This window comes from Miniopterus natalensis, chromosome 3 (assembly GCF_054644295.1).
Source record: "Miniopterus natalensis isolate mMinNat1 chromosome 3, mMinNat1.hap1, whole genome shotgun sequence".
Lineage (NCBI taxonomy): Eukaryota > Metazoa > Chordata > Mammalia > Chiroptera > Miniopteridae > Miniopterus > Miniopterus natalensis.
In genome coordinates, this window is record NC_142083.1 from 9,243,017 (window position 1) to 9,269,118 (window position 26,102).

Genomic DNA, 26,102 nt, shown 5'->3' on the forward strand with positions numbered 1-26,102 from the left:
GTTTCCCCGGGAGAGCGGGCTCTTCAGCTCGGGAAAGAAGCCCTGCGCGGGGTGCGGGCGGAACGGCGGGCTGAGCCGGCACCCCGGGCGGGGGCGCACGGACCGCGGCTTCCCGAAGTGCGGGTTTAAAACATTTGTTAGGAATGTTCTGACTTATCAGAAACATTTAAAAGCGTTAACCTGAAAAATGCCCCCGGCTCCTGTTGTGCACAGACGTGTGACTACCCCGCACAGGGCCTCTGCTCGCGCCCCTCCCCCTCGCCTAAGCCACAAGGCAGCGCCGTCCCCACGACCCCCGCGGGCTGGCGACCAGCTTCCCAGGCAGCCTGGTGGGGCAAATGCCCCTCGCGGCAGAAGGGGAGGGAGCCGTGCCCGCAGCAGGAAGCTCGCCCCCGCCGCGCACTCCTCTTTCCCGCCCTCCCCCATGCCCGCGCCCAGGGCGTCCCAGGTGGGCACAGGTGTGCAGACCTGCACCCCCCAGGGCGGCCTGGGCTGGACTGGTTCCCTCAGGCTGCCAGCAGCTTCCTTCCCTGCGCTGGTCAGTCCCTCAGATATCACAGACGCCTTGGAGAAAGTTAGGATGTACCCATCAAACAGCGATTTGTAAATTTTTTGGTCAAAAGATCCTTTAGAGAAATAGATAAAAATTAAGGTTTCTACCCCCCAAAAAGGCAAATGCACAAAACTCTCCCATAACTTCTATATGAACTCAAGAGAGGTCTTCCCGAGGGTGACCCAGGGGCTTGTGGCCTCCACTTAAGAGCCTGTCCTACAAGAGGCTGCCACCTGCAGGTAGAGGGTCAGGTTAAAGGGTCTGCAGACCCAACCTCAACCTGCGCATTCCATTATACTGCCTGCCAATTATTGATTAGAAAGCATGATGGAGCCCTGGCCTGTGTGGCTCAGTTCGTTGGGAATCATCCCTTGCAAGGAAAGGTTGCTGGTTCAATTCCGGGTCAGGGACATGCCCAGGTTTTGGGCTCCATCCCCCATAGGGGGCATGCGGGGGGCAGCCCATCAGTGTTTTGTTCTCACATCGATGTTTCTCTCTCTACCCCTTCCTCTCTCTCTAAAAATCAATTTAAAAATCTTAAAAAAAAAAAAAAAAAAAAAAGTGTAATGGAAAAGAGCAGTTGTCCACAAGTCATTCCACACGGCTGGAACAGCTCCCCAGCACAATGGCTGTTTCTGATACGTTCCTTGAGATCTCAGTCTGCTCTTTTTACAAATGGCAGTCATCATCACATCGATAAATCTGCCTAACGGTTGGACAGGAAATTCCTTTTTTTGGGAAGAGCCGATGGTGGCATTGCGCTTCTCTGATGCCAACATGGAAGGGATTCAGCTGGAGAGATCTGAAGCTCATGAGGACCAGCAAGCGCGTCCCTCGCCCCCCTCCCGTCTCCAGTCCAGCTCTGGGAGCAGGCCAGGGAGAGCGCGTTCTTTATTTTCCCGGGGCTGCTTTCCCCATTTGGTCCTTCTAAGATTTTACTTAGTGACATCGAAAAAGATCCTGCATGGTGACCTTCCCCAGCATCGCCCTGAGCTCATGGCAACACTCTCATGAAAGGAAACTTTGTTTTCCTCCAGGGGAATGACAACAAGGCGCAGAGGTATAATGTAAAACTATGTTTTTCTTTATTGGAAAGACATCTACAAGGTAACGCTTCTCAGTCCGCTGGCTGCACATGCAGAGCCGGGGCGGGCTGGCGGAGGGTCCTCGGGGGCCTGCTTTCCGTGAGATGGTTAGTGCAGAAAAAGATCACGCTGCGTCACAATTAATTTGACGTGATTAATTTTTGCTCTACTGGCGTCATACGATGACATCCATGAACGTGTGTTTCCCAAATAGAGCCTTGACATTAAAAGGTTACTCCACAGCCTAATGTTAACTTTCGTACACACATAATGCTCGGGGTCTATATAAAAAATATCTCTAATTGCGTATCGGGGGATGTATGTCTAGATTTTCAGTCTGTTAGCATAATTAAGCCCATCCTTCCCCATTTTCAAACACAGCAGGTATTGTCTGACAGCTCCGGCTCCGTGTCTTCGACTGGATATCCGTGGGGGTAAAATTTTAATCTCTCAGCCTGGAAGCTGCATTGCCCGAAGCCAATGACCCTGCTGTTTTCTTCTTGGAACCGCATTGACAATGTCTTCACACTGATTCATATCCTACCATTTCTCTCAGGGACACAAACAAAACAAAACCAAACCCCACTCCAGCTGAAGGTTTCGAATGATTTGGGTAAGTGGAATTCCAACACAAAGAAATACCTTGTTTCCCTCCTTTTAAGAACTTTTGATTATAGTCAAAAACCGTTTCAAATAAGAGACCACCCACCCAGCTCACAGGCCTCTATTGGAGAGAGAGCTCACTCATTTGACTTGTTTAAAATATATAAGAAGTAACCTTATATTCTGATGTGCGGACTTCCTTGGGGAATGTTTTTGAACTGAAGAGAAAAAGTGCTTCTTGTTTTAAAAAAAATAAACCTCTTTTATTAAAAAATTCTTCCTTAAAGATGACCTATATATAACCTCGGTGTTTTAAAATCCTCTATCACGTCAACCGTGCTTCATTCTTTCCTGGCTGTCTCTTTAGTGTTCCACAGTAAGACCATGAGCACCCTTGCTAGTTGCTAGCCTTACATTTTAGTTTCTAAAAGTCTATCGTCAGTTGAGGAGTGGTGGGAGACATCCTTCCCAGAGCAGTCCAGGGAAGGGTAGAAAGAAGGGAAAACTTCCCCTGTTGGGAAGAACTGAGTGAAGAGATCGTTAATAATTCAACTCCTAGAATGGCCTCTGACCTGGTCACCTGTACAACTGATATTTTGGACACAGGACCTGGCAAACCACACCACCATCCTGTCCCTGCTTAGGAGTGTTCATTCCAAATAAACGTCCACGGGATGATACTTGCTGCAGGACGTTCCCAGGGGACAGAGAGAACAGGCTCTCTCACGATGCCACAGGATATCTGGGCTACGAGAGACCACCAAGGCAGTTAGGGAACGTGCCCATTTTACAGATGAGGACACTGAGGCCTAGGGATAAGATGTAACTTGCCCGTGGCCACATGGGAATTTCCCTTGATGCACCTCCTCACAGCTGTGCAAGGTGTGGATTCATACGGTCCTGCTACTAATAAAGCAAGAACACAAATCAGAACAGAAAGGGGGGAAAACCCTCCTGTCCAACTGAAAACCGAGTGCAGTTTATCAAGTTGCTTTGTTTTGATACTAAAACTGAAGCATGTTCTGAAGGATTTTTTTTTTTTTATAGTTGATTTAAAAGCATGTTTTTCGCCTACTATTTGTTTGACTCTAACTTATAAAAAATCACATTTACAGGATTGTGTGTCACATAAACTTGCAAGATCGGATCAAGACTATTTTTGATCTCAGTACCTTATTAGATAAGACTAAGACGAAATGACTTGAAACTTTCCAATGTGGGATGAAAACTATACGTTTTGGCCGCCGCAAAACCCCCCCTTGTTTTTGGACGCATGCTTCCAAATCCCACCAGAGCCAGGAGGAAAAGGGAGGTAAGGGGCTCGCTGGAGAGAACGCGCTGACACGAGATGGAAACACTTTGTCATAGTTTTCAAACACCCGGTGCTCACGAAAGCACGTCCTTCGGTTCGTCTACATCTTGGTTTCGCTGTCAGCGGGTTTCTCGGTGTCGCTTTCCTGGGCAATCAGCTGATAGGGCTTCTTCATTTCATTCTCTTCGATCACTGAGTTGCCCATCTCGGCGTCCTGGTTCTTCAGCTCGTGTCGAGACAGGTGCTCGACGATGCCGGCGCCCAGCGAGTCTCCCAGTACGTTGGTGGTGGTGCGCAGGCGGTCCCTGGGGAAGGGCAGGAAGGGACCGTGAGGCTCCAGCCCCCGGCTCCAGCTCGGGGACGTGTCTGAAAGCATCTCTTAAAATTCTGCGTGGTGTGTCCCCCGGCCGCCTCATTACATAAGAGACACATAATCTTTACAAGAGTTATTAAAAGTCATAAGGACATATAGGTGATTAATTTTCAGTTACTAGAGTGCCAACAGTGGGGGACGACCCTTCCCTTTCACCTTTTATTAAAAATTTCTCTCTGATTCTCCTTCCTACAACTCACCTTCCTTTACACCAGCGGTTCTCAAAGTGTGGTCCAGAGACCCCCTGGAGGTCCCTGAGGTCGAAACTATTTTCATAATAACACCATAATGTTATTTCCACTTTTTTACTCTCATCTCCTCATGAATGTCTTGCACAGTTTTGCAAAGACTACCACACAACACCAAAGATACCACAACCGATTGAACGCAGGAGCAGTGAGGAGACTCCAGCTGTCTTGTATTAAGCCAGATTCTAAGGTGATTTGCAGAAATGTAAAATGATATCATTCTTTCCACTAAACCTTTGGTTTGGAAAATATTTTTTTCATTAAAACGTTATTTATGTTAACATGCAATGAACTTATTAGTGTAACCTTTAAATGAATTCAGCATTTTAAAAATTTCTAAGTTTTTCTAATATGATACGTATTGATAGATATGACCCACATAGATAAGAGCTTTTTTGGTCCCTGATAATTTTTGAGTGTAAAGGAGTCCTGAGACCAAAACCTTTGAGAACCACGGCTCTCTACTATGAAAGTCCTCACATCAGCTGAGGGCCAACTGTGGGCGGGTCAGCGGCTGAATGCTTTCCATGGGTCGTTGCACCTAATCCTCACAGCACCTTGGGGAGGTAGGTGATACTCTCATCACTATTTTATAGAAGAAAAAACTAGGACGGGCGGGTAACCTGCCCACTGTGCCCCGCACAAGGCCCAGATGTAAACACAGGCCCAAGTGACTGTGGAACTCACGCTCTCGGCCCATCTCCCTCCCCCGCACCTGTCCTGCCTTGGGCACATGTAAGGCTCTCCATGGCCGTTAGATCGAGCAGAGTCAACACATGTTGACTTGAGCATCGACTGTATCCTTCTAGGCACTCACATGGGGCATCCTGGGGAGAGAGATTTTTGCAAGTGGATGGGAACTTATGAGAGAAAGGAGGCGGAGAACATCAGCTGGAAGGGGGAGGGGAAAGGGCGGGGGATGGGGCCTGGAGGGTACTTGTTTTGGAACCTTCCCCAGAGCTCAAACTCACTCCCACTTAAGGATGCCGGCTGTGTCCCCGTGTCTGGGGCTGCCCCGCTCCCTGCTGGGCTCAGACGGGAACATCTGCGCCCCACTGGGATGGGAAGCACAAGGACGGAGGGCCCCCGGCAGCGTGTGAGGCCCGCGGTTCTGTTCCAGCCGCCGTGGGGTGTTGTGCAACTCAGACATGGCCTTGCAGGCTGACAGCGGGTTTCCCAATCCCCGCACGGCTTTATGGAGTGAGAAGTGCAGCAGCCACATGGGCCCCGCAGGCTGATAAGGGAGTCAACGCACATGGCGTCTGGGCCTTGGTCTCCAGCTCAGGGCTGGGATCAGGCCATGAAGACAGTTAATTCCCGGCCAAGCTGCCCCACTTGGGGGAGCCCTTTCGGCAGGCATGCCAGGCTGCCTGGTGCCCTTGACTGACCGAGGGGGGTCCTGCGACAGGGAGCCTGCACGCGGCCGAGCATACTCACAGGAACCAGTCCACGGCGATGATGAGAGTGATGTCGTCCGTGGGCAGGCCCACGGATGTCAGCACGATGACCATGGTGACCAGGCCGGCCTGCGGAATCCCAGCGGCCCCAATGCTGGCAGCCGTGGCTGTGATGCTGTTAAGAGAAGTCCCCAAACAGAAAACATTTGTACAAATCTCTCCAAGTAGGACGTGCACGCCGCAAGCACACACAGCACAACGTCTGACATGCAAGTGAGCAGAGGAGGTGCTTTAGAAAAGTGTTTTTAGTGTGAGACTAAAAACCCCACTGAACGAGCAATCATGTTTATCAAGTGCTTATTACGTGCCATCTGACAGGCTGTACATGGCTGGTGTCCTTGATCCCCACAGCAACCCTGAGGAAGCTGGTCCTGTGATGATACAGTCATTTCTAAATGAAGACACTGGGTGGCTACAGGCTTTTCACATACCTGAAATGTTTCGTCAGGTCTAAAACACTGCACAGTTCAATAACAATTTGTTTCTAATAACTCCTTTGTCCAACATGAGGACTGTAAAGATACTGAACTTGTACGGTTAATGAGGTCCGGAAAAAAAATCAGGTTTATCAATTAAAAAGCAAAGTGATTATGAACAAAGTTCTGTAGCACTGTAAGTATTTTTTATGGAGACGGCGTGGACCTGGTTTGTAAGGCACATACCCTATCGGGGACTCAGCTTGTTAAATACCTATTTGATAGGCTGATGTGAGAATGTGAAAACAAATTAAAAATAGTTAAGCATCACCTAGATATAAAGTATTAAGAGAGTAGTAAGTCTGTGGAAGAGACTGTTCGTGGTCCCCCCACATTGTTCCCCTTCCACCGTATTGGAATTTGTGGCCGGGGCCTGGCTGCCCAGCATGAAGACGCGTTTCCCAGCCTCCCTCGGAACAGCTTTGGGCTCAGTTCTGGCCAATAAGACATGGACAAAAGTCATCAAGCAGCTTGCAGGCTGCGAGCCTCTGCCTCTGCCCTGTGGCTAAAATCTGGAGATGGTGGCAAGCCATCCTGCACTATCGGGGTGAGGGTAACACCCCAGGGATGATGGAACCACAGGCCTGGGTCCTTAACCATGCGGCGCCTGAGGGCTTTGTGGAGCAGAGCCGCTCCACACGAGAGACGCGCAGTTCTGTCTCACTCAAGTCAGTCACTGTGATCGTTATTTTTAAACCCTGTCACATGCAACTGAACCTTTTTTGTAACTCAGGGCTTTCCCCCCAGTATGCCAAGGTGTGCCTGAGAACAGGTTCCAGTCAGCTGAGACATTGATCCCCCGGCCTCGGAGTGGCCAGACTGGGCCTGGGGCTCCCAGGACTCCTGGGCCAGTCATCTCTGGCCACGATCAGTTTCATCTTTTTTTTAACCCAAAGCATCCTATATCATTTTTCCAATAACACAAAACATAGATACAGAGTATAACATAACACTATATATATGTATATAAATGTATAGGAACTGTCAGGGATTTAAAAAGATGAAAGGGACATAAAAACTAAATGCCAGCCAAGAATCTGAATTTGATCTTGGTCTAAGGAAAAAGCTATAGAAGACATTTTTGGGACAACTGGGGAAATTTTAATATAAGCTAGATATTCTGAAAGTATTTTTAAGATTCTAACTATTGTGGTTATGTAGAAAACTATCTTCATTCTTAGGAGACGTATACTGAACTGTGCGCAGGTGAAATGTCATCGAGGCAGACAGAGACAGAGACGGAGAGAGTGAGAGATGGAAAGGTGGTAAAACGCTAACAGTTGCTGGATCTAGGTAGATGTTTGCTGTAATACTCTTTCAACTTTCCTATATGTGAGACAATAATTTTTATAATAAAATTTTGTGAAAAAAAAATCTGACTTATTTTGGTCTCCACAATAAATTGATAATCATAATTAACACACAGGTACACACAGTGAGGAGCAGGGTCTGATCTAGACTGTGAGGCTTAAACTCTCCACTACAGTTGCTCATCGGTCTGAGCGCAGGACCTTTCAGAGGGATGATCCACGTGCACGTGGACACGCGTGGGCTGTTGCGGGAGAACACCAAAGAGACTAGCTAGCAGCAGTGGCTGCCTTTGAAACAGGGATTAGGGGAAGATATGGGAGGAAAAATTATCTTTCACTAGACGCTTCAACTGTAATTGTTAAAAAAAACAGTCCCCAGAGATAAAATTCTCAACCTATCTGTCAGTGTGGTCTGACATCCATTTTATACTCCCTGAAAACTGACCCAAGAAAAAAATGTTAATCCAGATTTTCAAGTATAGTTTTATTTTCTAAAACTGTCAATAAAAGCTAACATATTTTAATGCCTTTAAAACTGAAGTATAATCTCACTTTTTTTTAAAAAAAGAAATATCTATACTATATATTTTGCAAGAAGATGTATTTTTCTATTTCTATGTATTACAAATTTCTGTGTCTTTCTTCAAAGAGAAAGATCTAGGTATATTTATAGATGATGTACTGATAAGTAAACCAATCAAGTGGCAAGCACTATGTACGCTGTGATTCCATTCATTACAAATAAAAGTATGTGCATAAGAAGAGGTCTTGACACACCAAACATTACCAGTGGTCACCTACAGAAAGGCGGGGAGTGAGGATGGCCGGCAAGTTCCACTTTTTACCTTATGCATTTCTATATTATTAGAATTTCATTATTAATGAATGTGCACAGCTGCGATTTTAAAAACCCATAAAATAACTAAATATCAACAACAAACCTATTCCCCCAAACCCCAACCTCCTATTTATGTGTGAGCCCCTTCCCCACCGGTTCCTTCACCTAAGCCCGATCACCGGCTCACCGTTTAAAGTGATTTTTAAGAAAATGTTGTGTGGAACTTTCCTCGTACCTGATTGTAATAATCTGTCCAAAGTTCAGCTCAAAGTTGTTCACTTGAGCGATGAAAATGGCAGCCAGAGCCTCGTAGAGGGCGGTCCCGTCCATGTTAATGGTGGCGCCCACCGGGAGCACGAATCTGGTGACCCGTTTGTCCACGCCGTTGTTCTCCTCCAGGCACTTGAAGGTGATGGGCAGGGTGGCAGAGCTGCGGACAGGGGCACAGGCCGGTCAGCCGGCCACGCGAGCGCGGGGCCCGGCCTGCCTCTGGCGTCTGGACGGTCCCCTCCTGCTCAGGGGAACTGAGTCAGCGCTCGTGCGGATGGGAAGCAGGGTTAGGGACGGTGCGGGGGCCCTCGCCGGGCCACCTGGCAACCTCCTGCTCCTGGGTTCCTCTCGGAGGCCTCCCGTGCCCTTGTTTCCCCGTCCCAGCAGCCTGTGCCAAGTGGCTGCCGTCTCTCCCGCAGGCAAGTGCCAGCTAGAAGGGGGAGGTGACCGTGGGCGGGAAAGGAGAGCTGGTTTCCACTTCGTGTCCCCGAAGGGCGCACAGCCAGCTGTTCCTTACTTAAATCCCGGGCCCAGTCGCATCAGCAGCGAGGCCGGGTCACATGCCTGGGAGTCTACACCCGCCCCCCGGGCCCCTCCACCTGAGCCTGGGCCTCTGGCCGGGGCGGAGCCGCACAGACCTTTTCCCGCAGCCGCGAGCCGCATACGCACCTGGAGGAGGTGCCCAGGGCCGTGATGAGCGCCTGCAGCAGCCCCCCTATGAACACCCACGGGTTTTTCCGCGTCACCAGGAAGTAGAGGAGTGGCAGGACGATGACCGCGTGGATGAGCAGGCCGATGATGACCGTCACGGTGTACATGGCGAGCTGGCCCCCGATCACCCCCATGTCCTCCATCTCAACAATCTTCCCCGCGATCAGGAAGAGGATTCCCAGGGGGGCGTACCTGTGCGGGGCAACGCGACAGTCGGGGGTCCGATCGCCAGCCGGCCCCTCTGCGGAGTGGCCGGGGGTCAGAAGGAGAGACAGAGAGAGAGTTCCCTCCACGCCTGTCTGCCGGGGCACTGTGACGACCTGCGGTAACTGGGGACTTCTTTCTTTTCTTTTTTAAATATAAATTTGAATCTAAACTCCGCAGAATTAGGCTCTCCTCTCAGAGTTTCTCCAGGTCACATCTGTTTGATCCTAAGCCCGTGAGAGAAGCCAGGGGCGCGGGTTTTGTTACCCACCTCTTTTTTCCTGGGTACCCTCTCACACATCTGGGTCACTTTTCGGGCCCAGATGTCATGCCCCCCTCTCCCCTGACTCCTGCCCGCCCCCCCAAGTGCTCTGAACCTCCAGGAGCCACCAAAATGATACCCAGACTTTAGGAAACATCTCCCCCATCAGGCTCTGATCCCCGAGATAAAGCAAGAGGCACACGACACCATGTCAGTGTTTAGATTCGCACTCAGCTCTCTCATTCAAGGCCGCTTTTATTATTTCTTCCCCTGTTGCACATGACCTACAATATTACTTAATATTAGTCTTCAAATCAACTCTTTTACTTAAATGTCTCCAAAGAGGAAATTTTGTTACAGTGCAAATAGAAAACTAGTACCATTTGCCATACACAGAAGGCAACCATAAAATAAATTCAGAGCTATTAAAAATTAATAATGTGCATGTATCTACCACCATCAGATTACAGGTGTTCTAATTAACTAATTATTATCCACAGGCTACTAATGCCATCTGAGATCTTTCCCCTGTGGGCTCGGCAAGAACGAACAACTGAGACACAGAATGACGGTACATGTTGAAACACCCCAGTTGCTTAAAGGCCCTGCTGCCTGCGTTTGACTCCCCCTGTCTGACGTGGGCAGTAAACGTCAACCAAACTCACATTACCAGAACCAGGAGGCCATCATCCTGAGGCAGAAGGGTCTGCTGGGCACTGGGGAGGACTATTTCAAATAGAAAAATGCAATGCTTCTTTTAGAAGTCCTTTCAAAACACAGGCCAGGAAATTATAAGAGTACCTGCTTGCAGAAATGTAATAACTCAACGTTGAAAGTGCAGGCAAAATGCACAGCTAGAAGAGCTACATGTGAGGTTCATTCAGCAGCCTTGAATGGGCTTCTTTCATAAAAGAGGTGAAAGGTGCAGGCATTTTCATAATATGAAGATAAATGTCCACTTTCAGCCCTGCCAAGATTTCAAAGGAGCGCCCCCAGGATTTCATCTGGGGGCTCCTGTGGAGACCACATTCTGATCGGTCTTTATGCCCAAGTTTTCATATCCATCTTGTGCAAACTTCTGAAAAATGAATTTCTCTGGGCTTTGGTGGCAATTAAGACAAAGAATATTTTTAATCATGTTGGTGTGTATTTTTCTTAGAAATGGATGACTTCCTGCCTCAGGTGCCAAGAAGGGGCCTGAATTAAAAAGAAAGGCTAAACCAATCAAAGGGCTCTCTCCCTGCTGGAAAGAACTTACTTCCCAAGGTCAGTGTTCCTCTTTGGATTTAGTCTTTTCCTTTGTCCCGATCTCAACTTTATTTGAAGGAAGTTTGTTATGAATTGTGGGCTGGCATTCTACACTGCTTCCCATGAGTCCCCAGGCACGCAGCAGAACCACACTGGATTTCTTTCTTAGGGCTCAACCGAGCAGGGGTCTCAGTTTTTCTGGTGGTCTAGGGGCGTCTACATTTGTTTCTCCTGCTACTGAGAATGGTCTTCTCCAGTACTTTGTACAGCTGGTTGGCTCCTCCCGGTCATTCAAGTCTTAGCAAAAAAGGCCACCTCCTCAGAGGCCTGTTCAAGGCACATTTCATGCCTCCTCCCCAGTCACTTTTTATCACATCACGTCACATCACATCACATCACATCACATCACATCACATCACATCACATCACATCACATCACATCACATCACATCAATCACATCACATCACATCACATCACATCATCATCACATCACATCACCACATCACATCAAATAAAACCTACTGTTCTATTTTTTTCACAGCACTGGTGAGTGAAGCATATGGTTGATTGATTGGTTTATCTTCTGTCGCCCTTAAAAGAATGTAAGAATCAGGACATTCCTGTATGTTTTCTTCATGGCCATATCCATAGTGCCTGGCATTAGATGCTTGGTCTACAGTAGACACTCAATAAATCCGCCGTAAATGAATAACTAAATAGATCTGAAATGGCGGGATGAGAAATGGGATCCCATCAGCACTGAGGTAAAGGAGTTGACATCTTTCAAGGACAAGTAAGCAAATTTATTGAGAGAAGCTTGCAGACGGGTTCAAGCCGCTACAAGCCCAGAGAGTCGTTGACTTTCTTGTGTTTACCAGAAGGAGATCATTGCAACTAGACATCCTGCCTGGTGGCATCTTCCTCAGAACAGGACACATGTGGACAGCAATAAACACCTTGTATACAGCATACAGAGCTAACGAAAATACGTACCACATTATCACTGCTACCAATCTCATGATGGCTTCGTTAAGAGAGTCAAAGAAGTCTCTCAGGGCTTGTCCCTGCTCCTTCATGTTTCCAATCACAAAACCAAAGCACATAGAGAAGACGACCAGTCCCAGGGCGTTGACCCCGTTCACAGACCCGGGAACTGGGATCATCTCCTCTGTGATCTTTGAAAGAGTCTCCATGGCCTCCGACACGTTGTTTATCACCGCACCCACGAGTGTTTCATTGGACTGGACAGGCACTTTAAAGCTTCTCTTCTCATAGCTGGTTTTAAACTTAAAAAGAAAAGGCACAACAGGGATTTAAGGTGGTGATTTTTTTTCTTCTTTGAACTTTTCTATTGTCTAAATTTTCTGATTATACATTACTCTGCATTCAAATAATAGTGTTATAGAAAGTATCTATCTGGCTGTCTATCTATCTATCATCTATCTATCTATCTATCTATCTATCTATCTATCTATCTATCTATCTATCTATATCATCTATCTATCATCTATCTATCTATCTATCTATCTATCTATCTATCTATCTATCTATCTATCTATCTATCTATCTATCTATATCATCTATCTATCTATCTATCTATCTATCTATCTATCTATCTATCATCTATCATCTATCTATCTATATCATCTATCTATCTATCTATCTATCTATCTATCATCTATCTATATCATCTATCTATCTATCTATCTATCATCTATCTATCTATCTATCTATCTATCTATCTATCTATCTATCTATCATCTATCTATCTATCATCTATCTATCTTTTATCTATCTATCATCTATCATCTATCATCTATCATCTACCTGACCTGTGACAAACCCCTACTACTTCAACACACACACACACACACACACACACACACACACACACACACACACACCCCAAATCATAATAGGAAACCCATATCTGGTTGAAGATGTTTGACTAAACATACACATGTGCTTTTGCTTTATTCTGAAACTCTAACAAAATGAGTATAATGGCTTTTAAAAAACGATAAATCCAAATCCAAGTGTTCACAGTAGTCCCTTTACTCTCAATGGGTTCATGCCATGGGATTATGGACAAATCACCTAACGTCGTTTTGGTCATATTCGCAGCGCGACTGTGAAACAGGGATAATTGTGCTGGTTTTACCTCGCAGGGCTGCTGTGATGATCAAACTGAACAGAATATATGAGAACATCTTGTACATTTTAAAGTGTTAGACTAATGCTGGCTAATGGTGCTCCATAACAAAGCTCTTCAGGGACCAGACCTAGTTGGAGATTTCAGTGGATATTGAAATTTTAAATCTCAAACAACAGTCTTTAAGGCATTCTTGATAGTATCAGTTCTTAAGACTAGGTGCTTGGTGAATAGCTGATGATGACAACCCACTTCTCAAGTCCATAGTGGCACTTCTGTTCTTACTCAAGGGATGGCATTTTCCCCATAGACTCTACATATATGTTCCAGACAGGTGATGCCGAGTATATTACTGAGGCCAAATAAAACAATTTAGCCCACCCCTCTATGATTTTAATGGGGGCATAATTCCTGGCCTTCACGTTGACTGTAGTCAAGCATCAGGGAGAGTAGTAATATATGGATATTGACTGGATCTAGAATGTAGGGGAAAACACACAGCTGAACTTTAAGTGCTGGGCCATTTCTTTACCGAGAATAAGTGGGAGACTTTTGTGTCCAATGGGAAACCACTCAAGCAAGGACACGGCCAGCTGTCAGTACTGTGGACATATTCCTGAGCAGTCAGCGGTACTGCTGGTAATTTCAAGTAACGAAGAAACTGGCTCCTCGCTGTCTCCTCTCCCAGTCAGCTCTCAAATCTCTATTCCATTGGGGTGTTCATGCAGTTTATGGATTGTTTAGGGTAGATTTTCAATCCCAATTAGCCTTTCCCATGCCTCCAACTCTTTCCCCTTAGACACAGTTTGTAGCCTACGCAGAAATTGTAGCCTCACGTGATTTCTGGTCTAAGACAAATAGATCTGGGAAGATATGTTTGCTTCCCCCTTCAAAGTCCTATAAATGCAATCCAAAAGCAAATCCAAGAAATCTGCATGAGTTAGCACTTTCCCCAGTGCTGCTAGAAATCAGCATTTTCGATGTCACCCAGTGCCAGCTGACTAACTAGAAGGAGTTGGCTGGTCAGATTGAAAAGGGTTTATTATTTTATGGTTGCAGTTGTTTATGAGTGGAAAAGTTAGATTTTGGGCTCTCTCTCTCTCTTTTTTTTTTTTTTTAAGAGAAAGGGTTATGTTAGAATATTGCTGTGTGTGCATGCATTACCTATTAAAAATAGTCAATAACATTTTTTAAAAGGGAAAATAAAGGGTGGCTTATATGTGTAAAACTTGGTCATCCACGAGGTCAGGGTTTGTTTTGTTTGCTTTACTGATCCTAAGCAGAGAGGTTAGGGAATTGTAACGAGGGTAAATGACACCATCTGGAAAAATGTTTGGGAACTATTATTAAATCCAGAAAGTCTCTTTCCCTTTTAATATCTGGCAACAAAGCTTTTTTTATTCAAGTGAGGTTAGATTGAACTTTACTAATTTTATCCCCTAATAGTAAAATGTATTTGTATCCAAAACACAGACAGCCAAGAGCTGCTTGGCAATCGGGGGCTAAAAGGAACCAGATCTCACTAGAGCCTCCAGGTAGGCGTCTCATCACCCTGAGTATCGCTTTCGAGGAAGCAGACTGTTGGAGTGAAAGATGATGGGGTTTGGAGTCACTCCAATGGATCTGAATCAGGGTCTGCCATTTACTGCTTGTGAGATCTTGTGCCCCTTATAGGTATAATCCCTCTGAGTTATCCTAGATGAGCTGCCTCATCAATGAAATGAAGATAGTGATATCTGTCATAATTATGTGAGCACTAATATAACATTAGTGCTTGGCACATGGCTCGCATTCAATATAAGACGACGTCGTTTCTTTCGGATACGGTTTATGGAATCCATAAGCCCTTAGTAGATTTTTAAAGAATGGCCCATTGATTTAAAAAAAAAATCAAATCCAGAAACTTGAATAATCGCCCTAATCTTTAAAACAGCTTGTAAATGTATTTCATATTGGAGTCTGCCTGCTTGGTGGGCTTTTGTATGTGGGATGTGGAGGCAGGAAGAGAGGGAGTCTCCTGATTAGCCTTCTTAAAAATCAACAGACTCAATAAGCTATCTGTATGTAAGACATGCAGTATTTGGCAACTGATAAGCCTTCAGTATAAGGTCAGACCCACCTCTGCCTCCTAAATTCATTAGAAAACCCTAGTGCTTTCCCATCTGGTAGAGAAGTTGTTTCCTATTGCAGAGAAATGGAAAAAAAAAATACAAAGAGGGTCCCACTGTGTTGGTATGTCGCAGAGGAGTCACTAAGGTAAGTTAGTAGCTATAAAGTGTTTACCTGTTTAAAGCACGCTTCCACCAAATTTGGAGGGAACATATTCCTGCAAAGAAAATAACAGTCACTGAAAAATGTCCCAAATAGTAAGTTATCTCCTTAAATACTTTCCACTATGCCTAAGGTAAGGATTGACGGTCATGGTGATGGAATAGGCTTCAGCTCGCGTTCCCATCTTCCCTGAGGCCTTCCTGTCCAGGGCCGCCATCCTGGCCAAGGCAAACACGTTGATTTTCAGGGAGTCAGTCCAGGGAACTCTCCAGCGGCAGGTGACGGGCACAGGGTTTCCTTCTGCACCCCCCTCCCCTCGCCCCACCCAGCAATGGGGTTTCTTACATGCTATGAGACCTTGGCACCAAACTTAACCAGGGCACCACGAGAGGTGAAGGGCAAAAGCCAAGACTGGCTGAGCGTCAGCTGTGTCCGCAAATGCACGAGCACCTGTTTTCTGCCGCAAGAGCTGATTTCACGTGTCTCTCCAATGATTTAAAAAAGCCATCAAGTTCTTTCCTAGGTTACTACTAGGGAAGCTGCGAGTGTGAATAGTAGTATTTGTTTGAGCAGCAAATGGAAAAAGAGAAAGATTTTGGTGGATTTTATGGCTTAAAATGGAACATATGGCCATCCCTAAGTGTGGTCCACGTAGTTCCTATTTTTCTAGGAAGTCCCAATTTAACTCACCCGTCCTCTTGTCAGACAATGAGATTCTTTGTTCAGACATTATACCATCAAAACCCTGCTCCTTGGAAGAATCAAAGTGAGAATGGAAATGCCTTTTGTCAAAAGCATCCTGGTTAATTGTGGTATTATTCAATAATGGCCATTTTGGTATGGTGCCATGTGTCTAGCGACCAAATATTCTGAATTAAAAGTCATGGTCAGACTGGAATTTTGTTCTCTGAAAAAGTTTCCTAAAGGTCCCCTGGGGGATGGGACATCAACACTGTATTGCTGGAGGTTCTGAGGCTCTTCTGTTGACTAATGGGAAAAAGGACCGTGACATTTGACCTTGAGGCCTATGTGACAAGATCTGTCACTTCCTCAGAGCAGTGTCTGAGTTTATGGTGGGGAGATGACAAGAAGCGACACTCAGCTGGAGAGTCTCTACCCAGATGTGTGACCTTGACCAAGTCATGGCACCCATTTAGGTCTCAGTTGACTCATATGATAAAGAGGAAATTGGATGAAACTATCATAAGAGCTCCAAGAATGAAGACTGTGGGAGAAGGAGACATGACCCGGGCAGTTGCAGAGCCCCAGGCTGTAGTAGTTGTGTGCTGTCAAAGTCATATTTTAAGGTAATAAATTCTTGTCCCTTTCTTCCTACTGCTTAGACCATCCTGTCTCCTTTCCCTTCCCATCCATGCTCTATGGGTCTGTTTCTATAAACCTCAACAGAAATGTGAGTTCAGGAGATTCCAGGATAAATGTTTAAGCCAAGTGATTGGGTGGGGACCGGTTAGTCATATAGTTACCCCTGGGGCAAGGAGGGGCAGAAACACATGGTTCTCTGATGGATCAATCAGACTGAGAATGACAAGATGCCAATTCTTCAAAGAAAGAATAGAAATTATACAGAAAGAGAACATAATAAAATACTTCTATTTCAAACTACCTGATTATAAATGAAGTTATAAAAAATTGTGAAAAGCCTTAATTAACAATATGAACTAAATTAAAATATAGCTATTGGGCGACAACTTGAGATGAAATTTTTATAGGGTATCTCGTTACCTTCAGATCATTGCAATTAACTCCCTGAAAAAGACTTTCAAGAGGAGGCTCTGTTGGGCTGGGTCATGCTTATATACAGATGCTACAAAGTCACCCACAGCAGGAATTGAGAAGTGTGGTTAAAGAGACCCTTTGTCCCCTCGGTCTCTCTTGAATCTACCTGCCACAGGCCTGGTTGTTGAGATGGCATGTGAAATCAAGTTCCTAGGAGGAGTTTCTTTCTGATGATCAATGGGGGTCCCTTTAGGGTTGGTATCCAGGATTGGTAAGCCAGTTACTTTGCAAATAGCATGTAGGGAAGGGAGGAAAGGGCTAGGTTTGGGGAGGACAGTTTGGATGGGGCTACACAGTGGGCGGGGGATGCTAAGAAGGTGGGGGTCTAGAGGCCTGTGCTGGGTTATCTTCTATTCCCCCTTCTAGATCTACCTCCATGTTGCTCTGTGCCTGGGAGGCTGACCCCTTGGACTGTAGCATGTGGGTTCTCTCGCCTTATGGCTTCCTGTTGGGTTTGTCCCATGGGATACTCTGAAAGATCACAGGGTAGAAAAGAGAGACGTGGATGTTCAGATTCTCCCAACTCTCTCTTTGACAGGCTGGGCGGCAGCTCGCTCCCTCCAAACTAGAGCTATAGGTCCTCTCCTGAGGGACCTTCCTCAAGGCCATAGCTCTGAGTTTTAATAACAGCTTGTGCCTTTATCCCTCAGAGCTACGGGTGGTAATAAAATAGTTTCCTATTGCTATTAGTCCCCTGGTGCCTCACCATCCCTCGTAGGTTCCCTTAACCCTGCTTGCACTGCTGCAAGCCCTTTCCAATAATCCCTTTGAAAATGCAATATGCTTTCTGCTAGGACCTGACTGTAAGACCAACTCTGTCATCAAGTCTGTTTCAATACTGCATAAGACTCAACTGTAACCAGTCTATGGTTTGTACGTAAAACAATGCTAAAGAGGCCATCCTTTAACTTCCTATTACTGACCTGCCAACTCCTTTCTTCATAAACAGTACCAAAAAAAGTGACCTTGAAACAGGTATGACCAGATGATCTCTAAAGTCCCTTTTGGAAATGTTGTGTATAATGAATGATAACACAGACCACAAGTTCTAAATTAGAGGAGTCCAATAAACAGGCTACACTTGAATAAAAACTAGCCTTAAAGAGCAAGGCTTGAGAAAAGTTAGAGAGAACTGAGTGATCAGATCCTAAATCCTAAAAGCAGGGCTCTCAAAGTGCAACTCTGTCCACTCCTTGCTCTTCTTACGTCTTTCACATAACATCAAATATGGATCCTTATTTTAATTTCTGTTAGAAGTAAAGATGTGACCTTCATATCAGGCCCAGCAAGGCTGGTTCAGCTGGATACTACTCTGAGGGTTTGATTAGCTCTCCCAAATAAGAGGGGTGGGTGGTCAAGATATACCCGCAGGACTTGCAAGGACTTACCTGATCAAGTCCAGGAAGGCATCTGCAGCTGTCACTTGTATAATTTTGCCTTCTCTGTGCATGTTTTCCTTTGTGCCCTTCCCAGGATGGATGATGATGACAATGATTATGCCGATGACCACGGCAATGATGGTCGTGGTCATGTAGTAGACGACCGCTCGCATTCCCATCTTCCCTGAGGCCTTCCTGTCCAGGGCCGCCATTCCTGGTGAAGGCAAACAGACGGAGGTCTTCAGGGGGTCGGTCCGGGAACGCTCCAGCGGCAGGTGACGGGCACAGGGTTTCCTCCTGCACCCCCCTCCCCTCGCCCCACCCGGCAATGGGGTTTCTTACATGCTATGAGACCTTGGCACCAAACTTAACCAGGGCACCACGAGAGGTGAAGGGCAAAAGCCAAGACTGGCTGAGCGTCAGCTGTGTCCGCAAATGCACGAGCACCTGTTTTCCGCACGAGAGTTGATTTCACGTGTCTCTCCAATGATTTAAAAAAGCAATCAAGTTCTTTCCTAGGTTACTACTAGGGAAGCTGTGAGTGTGAACAGTAGTGTTTGTGTGTGTGTGTAAAGAGATAGACACTTAAAAGAAACTTCTGGCAGAATGATCTAAGCATATTTCAAATCCAAGCACCATGGTGACTCACACAGATGAACTGCCATTAATTTTTTAAAAAGAATTATGATTTTATAAATGTACTGGTTTTTTTTTTTTATATTATGTAAAATTTAAGTGATTATTCCCATAACCTACTGATTTATCTTTAATTTGCATTTAAAGTACAATTGAGTTATAAGGCCAAAGCTCTCCAGTTGCTTCTCTGCTGTTTCATTTCATCTCACCTGATCAAAACTTTTTATGAAGAATTACTTAGGTGAGGTTCTTCTCATTTTTGGACCCCGCCTTCCATCACCTTGTTCCACTTCCTCTCATGTTAAACATTTTTCTTTGCCTCACTTTCAGGACATTTTCCAAATTTACCTCAAGCAAAGTGTTATCTTAGGAGGCCTGACTTTTAAGATTCCTAAACTGCTCTAACAAAGGAAACATATCTTGATGCCTCTTGAGAATAGAAAAAAAATAAAGGACACAAAAATCTCACAAGATAAGATTATGGGCTTCCCTGTTACATTAGCAATTTTCTTTTCTTCCCACTAAAACAGTAAAATCCAATTATAGGATGATTCAATTATAGTTAATTGTACTATTTTCTTTACTATTTAAAAATTGTGTTTCTAGAAATATATTAAAAGGTTATATTGTAATTCAACAATCAGTATAAGATTCTAATAGTGGTTTAACATTTAGGTAGTGACCCTGTTCATACCAAAGTATTCTGAGTAAGGTAAAGTATTGAAAAAATAGTGTCCATGATTACCAGATAACTGGCTGGGTTTGCCCAAAATTCTTAATACAATGGTAATGAGCTTAGATGGGAATTGAAGACATGATTTTCAATTTATAACTTCATTTGTATTTAAATCATATCATTTATAATTTTCATAGTAAGCACTTGCTTAGTACCTGATATATTCTTATTTCTAACCACAATCTATAAGGCAGATTAAAAGACAATTATAATTCTCTAAGGCCTTAGCTAACACCAAGTAAAATGGAGTGGGAACTTCATGAACCAATTCTCTATGTAGCTGGGGTCTGGTGTCCCACATGGGGCTGCTGGTCCACCTCTGTTCTTGGGGCTCCAGCATCTTCCTCCTCCCACCTTCCAACTCTAACCACTCCCCCTTTCTCTGAGACAGGCTTGTAAAACTAAAGGGACCACCAGAAACAAGGCCATACGCTGTCATCAGGACAACAGGCGGATGGGTATGGATAATCTGTCACACACCAGGCCTGAAGAGAATGGCCTTGATATTGGTAGAAGCAGGAAAATGGGGGAAGACAGAACCCCAAATGAGCAGGGTGTCAATTTTCCTCTCCCTTACACAAATGGACCACCTCCTTTCCCCAGCCTCGTGAAATTCGAGACAAAGCTCTACGCCAGAGACAACACACAAATGTCAGTGTCTGGAGACAGGGTAAAGCACTGAATCACTTTATACAAAAGGGAACTTTTGCAGGAAGTGCCCTAAATGCTTGGAAAGAGGAAAGTTTGCATTGAGCCTTGTCACTTGAAAATACTTGGAAGAAAGGAGCACCGGGGCAAGAGGGAGATAGGAGACTACTGGGGTATGTAGGTATTTATAGGAGTGTGTTTCAACAAGCATACATTCATCTAAATACATATTGGAGAAACACATTCCAGAGCAAGTCATAAAGACAAAGATCTTCACTGGTCTCTTTCTTCATTTGATCTGGGCTTAGCTATAACAGCCCCATTTAAGACATTCTAACACGTTTATTATGAAAATGATCTGCCATCTTGAAACCCAAAGAAAGATATTGTACAACTGCTACCAGTGCTGTGATTGGTCTTCCAATTACAGTGACATGTTCGTATGTTTATATGTTTGTATATCTTGAGTTGATTTTTGTGCTGGCCCACTCACTCATTCACCAAATGCTACCTCCAACCAATGGCACATATTCATCCAATTTCATGACAACTGAATGTTGTATATTGGTGATACTATTTTAAAGATGAAGATTCGAGAGGCCAGAGAAGCTAAGTTTAGCTTGCCCAGTGTTGCACAGTTGGGAAACGGCAGTGGCAGGATTTGAACCTACACTCTCAAGTGCCCTTTCTACTATACCTCTTTTTATGGACAAGCTAGAAGTCACCCACATTTCATTTGCTTGAGTTCAATGCTGAGATGAGCCAGCTGGCTGGAGGGAAATTCCATGGAGGCGGTAACTGTGGAAAAGTGCTGACCCGATCCCCAGCTTTCCCCACCTTAAGGGAGAGTAACTGGCCACCAGAAGTGCTAGCTAAAGAGCTGATCAATCAGTTCAAATTCCTCACCATTCCTAAGAAAACAGCCCAGGGCATGGAGTTCAGAGGGTTATGAATGCTGGCTATGGGCACGTGAGTCTTATTTTCCTTTCTAAAAGTCAACCCAGAAATATCCATTCAGCAAGCAAGCAAGAAATCAACCAACCATTTCCACAAACCACTTACATGTTCATCAATAAGTTAAGCCTCTAAAGGAGATCGAACAAGATGTCTTCCAGAATATAAAAGATTAAGACTCTGTTTCATATATCTGGGTATTTTAGGCAGCGGTCACTTTGAAAAGAGAGGAATGAAAGAGAGTTTCTTGATGCGAATGGGTAAATATGCATTTACCTCTTTATTTATGAAGACAGGCATTTGGTAATCAGTTTAGTACAACAAATATCCACCAAATTCATGGTTTTCTTGGGCTGGGGTTGGGGTAGGGAAGGCGTGTTTCATAAATGTATGTGTGGAAGTCTGTAAGTCTATATCTTAAGATTTCTTTTGGCATAATATTTAATATGGCTTCTTAGATTCAATGAAATATGTATCCAGCCAAGTTTTAAGAATAACATATAAATAATATCAAGTTCCCAAGGCTCTATTATTTGCATGGATTGTATTCGTCTTCTGCCAAAAGCCTACGTCCTACACATTAATGTGTCTCACTATATTTCCTCCAGTGCTTCCTGTCTCTGGCTGTGAAACACGAAACGCAGCGGAGAAGCCGTCTGTTGGGAACCGTCTTTCTACTGGTCCCCAGTGCGCCACTGCTCGTCCGGGGCCACTGGGTCAGTCCCAGAAAGAACGGGAAAGGGGGGTGGCGAGTGCTGGTTCGAGCTATTGTTCTGTTTCAGTTTTTACTTTATTTTAGTTGTACTCCCTTCTCACAATGGGCTTCTCAAATACTCCTCTAATGAAAGCCGCCTGTTCTCAGGCCTCCTAGAATTTCAAGGTGGGCAAACTCACAACAAGGAAATCAAGGCTGAGCTTTAGCATGTCCCATGTTCATCTGAACATAAGGTGATGTGTTTCTGTGTGTGTGTTTTTAAATTAAACTCTAAAAATACAATATACTCCATAGTCACAGATGGAAAACTGGGCTCCTCAGGAAGGGACATGAGCAAGAGGGACAAAGAGCTCAGTGGAAAGGAGCTGGGGGGAGGGGGAGCACGAGACAAAGCACACGGGTCTCTGCCTATAGCTCTGTCATAGTCTTTTCACCGAAATATCTCCTCCTGGACTCCTTATAGACGAGACTGTAAGAAAATACAGTCTGCAACACATGGCAAATCTTTAATAGTTAGGTTAGAAATTGCTGGGAATAAGTGATCGTAGCTCATCTCAGTTTTTAATCACAATTAATTAGCAGGTGATGGCCTCTGAACTAATCTAAGAGGCAATATTTCAAACTCCTTACAGCCAACCTCAGGCATTTTTAGAAGCATTTTTTTTTTTTTTTAATTATGTCACAGTGAACAAGAGTTCAGGCTCTGAGGTTAGACTCCTTGGATCCTGCTTCTAGCTCCTGTACCATACAGCCTCCTGTAAGCCTCAGCTTCCTCATCTATAGAATGGGGCTAATGAGAGCCCCTCAGAGGGTTTCCACTGGCAATAGGGACTTACATACAGAAAGCACCTGGCATAGTGTTTGGCACACAGTAAGCACTCAACAAATGGCAGCTGTTACTATTAATTAGACAGATAAATAATAAACAAGCTACTCCCTAAGTGTTATTTGACCTCTCTAAGCCTCCATTTCTTCCAGACAAGAAGCTAATAATACCTACATTGTAAGTTTAGGGAAAACTTACACGAATCTGTACAAAGTAGGCCCTTGGTAAATGCTAGTTACGACTGCTACATGTCTCTCTTTTCTAGAATTTGAGTGCCAAGAGAGCAGAACCAGCTGTTTGGCTATTGACATAGCCTCAGAGCCTAGAACAGTGTCTGCACAGGAAGCACCCCCAAGATATTTATTGACAGTCATTCTTATCACTGTTATTGTTGTGCTGGGTAGAGGCCACATACTTAAAAAACAACAAACATTTAGATTAGGTTATTGTATGAATCACAAGTTCTACAGTTGCTTCTGTTAAAAATACTCTGAAATTCTGACTCACCAGTTTTGGTTGCTCTTGCCCCAATTAATCCAAAATTGTGAGGTTCATTCAATCTTGAAGAATGAGTGACAGACCTTGTGGCAAAAGAGTGGCCCAGCATCGTCGGAAGCTCCCTTGGCAAAGCAGGGGGGTCATTCCCAGGAGGTGTCTGCAGGCTGGTCGGGGGGCAGGGGGCTGGCATGCCTCTGCTCCTACCAGGAGCACCCCTCTGTCTCACCCTGCCTTCCCCCTATCCCACCCCTATGTTATTTTCCCAACATGATTCACTCCTGCAGATGAGCCTATATGAGTAATTGCAATAGTCCTATCTGTCCGCATGTTAACAAAAGAACAAGTGAGTAAAAAAATGCCCACACACAGAGAAGGGAATACAAGAGAGGGGTGGGGTCTACCAAGTGCTTGCAATGTGGGTCATGAAATCAATTTAGTGTGTCACAACTAGTATTTTTATCCATAATGCAAGAGAATAGAATAGAAAATATTAGAGTGTATCACCTGTGGTAAAGGTATTATTTTGTGAAACATTTTTTAGCTGTGTGTGTGGATGTAGGTATGTGGCCAGGTCACAATGTAAAAATACATCTATATTTTATTTGTAGGTTCTGGTCAACAACAACATAAAGTTTGCAAACACTGATATATACCCCATTCGGTTAACAGCAGAGGCTTTAAAAAGGAACCATGAGCTATGGTCTCTCTAGCATCTCTTCCTATGACTGTGGGCTGCTCACCACACCCAGGAACCTGTTTCATCTCGCTAGTGTAGAGCAAGGATGAGTGCGCTGATCGCTGGTATCTGATCAATTCATCTGAACAGAAATTCTATGAACATTGTAACAAGGGAAAAACTCTTAGAAAAGTTTTGCTTCCTGGAATTTTAAGCAAAGACGGCTTTTACAGTAATCGGTGATTCTTAGTGAAGAGAGTTAAACCATCTCCACAAAGAGCTGAGAACGATTTTGTGGAATTCACAGTCAATTAAATCACAAGAATTTTCACCCTGGCCAAAGTTTCCTTCCTATTGTGGCTGTTTGTAGCCTCAGAGAGCTTGGCATTTCATTCGCCTATAACGCCACTTAGTTTTACGAGGTTATGTTGCATGAGAAGGATTGGAAGCCTCCTTACAGATTTACTGCTTATGATGGCATATTATTTGTCAGGCAAATTGATTTTTCAATCTGACCCTTAAAACTTGTCAACAAGTCTTTCTCCGAGCACTAGTGTTCACTAGCAAAAAGAAGGGGGAGAGGTAAAAGGGAAACGGTCTCTTCTGAAACATGGTTAAATAAAAACATCAGTGAAGCAGACAACAGCGTTCGTGGCAGAAAAAGTCCCATCGGTCACCTTTTATCCTCAGTTCATCCTTTGGAAATGAACTTTCATGCAGTAGGGAGGCAGAGAGGGGAGACTGAAGTCCAAATTCCCCTGCTGGTACCTCTGATAACACAGAGCTTTCAGTGCCCTTGTACTTAACCTTCCTGGTGGAGGCTGCTTCTCCTGGGTAACCAGCAGCTGAGGTCCTCTGGTCGAGCTTTGCTTTTCTCTACCCTCGTCTCAGCCATCCATCAGGCCTCACTACAGCCCAGCACAGCCCTGCAATGGTCCAGAAAGGTGCCTGCCAGACAGCCCACCGCAGGGACTTCCTCTCCTCTCAGCAAGGACCCGGGACACTCTCCGAAGGGCCAGCTCTGAAGTCCCTTCTCACAGGCCCACAGCTGCGGGCCCAAGATCTGCCGAGTGGTGGTTTAGATGCCCATTTGCCCCTCGCATTAGCCCATCCTTCGCTCACGGTATTGGAATGCGCTGCACAATATGCTTTTTTGAAGAGGAACCGGGGAGTAATTCGTCTTCTTTGTGTGTGCTCAGCAGAGCAAGAGGGGGAGGCGAGCGGGACCCATGAGGAGCTGGGGAGTCGTGATTAGTAACAGCTGACGGCCTCAGCCCGAGACCCTTTCTTTGGTTACCTCATTGTAACAGCCGAGCACAAAGGAACCACTGTCCTCTCGCCAAGACTTAGACACTCAGGACCACGGAAAACAGCAGTTAAAAGTGTGGCTTGGGCAGTGGGGCCAAGGAGCCAATGGGACCAACTCTTGGCTATACCTGGGAAGCCTGGCTCTGTAAGGGGACCTCTATGGTGTGGAAAGACATGCCAACCTGCGGTGGGCCATCCACCAGCACCCACCGGGAGCAGTGACCTCAACGGGACAGTTAGGTGACTTCATTCACAGTAGGAAGAACGCAGGGAGAGCAGCAAATTGCTTTGATTTAATGAGAGGAAGTTCTTTGACGGCCAGGGCTCCAGCCTCCTCTGCCTTTTTTCCCCAAAGAATCATGATTTACAATCAACTACTGGATGAGTAGTTTGCAGTCTCCAAAAGACCGCTTTTTACTTTGCATTGTGTTCCTTGCTGTGAATAAGATCTTTATGCTCGGGGTCCTGCGAGGCCTTCTTAGGAAGGTGCTGATGAAGATGGCATGTTTCCTAGCAGGCAGAATGCTGCACGGGCTGGAATTCTACCACTGGGCC

The 26,102-nt window shown here is 45.1% G+C and overlaps 1 protein-coding gene across 3 annotated transcripts in view; it reads right to left on the minus strand.

Annotated features, from left to right (window-relative positions):
• Positions 1-1,616: 1,616 nt before the first annotated feature.
• SLC1A3 (solute carrier family 1 member 3) overlaps positions 1,617-26,102 on the minus strand; it is a 68,018-nt gene continuing 43,532 nt past the window's right edge. For all 3 annotated transcript variants that reach the window (XM_087815304.1, XM_016224089.2, XM_016224080.2), the window contains 7 exons: positions 18,560-18,764; positions 15,387-15,429; positions 11,945-12,237; positions 9,195-9,428; positions 8,491-8,685; positions 5,612-5,746; positions 1,617-3,858 (listed from right to left, as the gene is read on the minus strand). In XM_087815304.1, the coding sequence (XP_087671430.1) occupies positions 3,654-3,858; positions 5,612-5,746; positions 8,491-8,685; positions 9,195-9,428; positions 11,945-12,237; positions 15,387-15,429; positions 18,560-18,764 (1,310 nt within the window). In that variant the 3' untranslated portion in view covers positions 1,617-3,653. The remainder of the gene's footprint in view (positions 3,859-5,611; positions 5,747-8,490; positions 8,686-9,194; positions 9,429-11,944; positions 12,238-15,386; positions 15,430-18,559; positions 18,765-26,102) is intronic.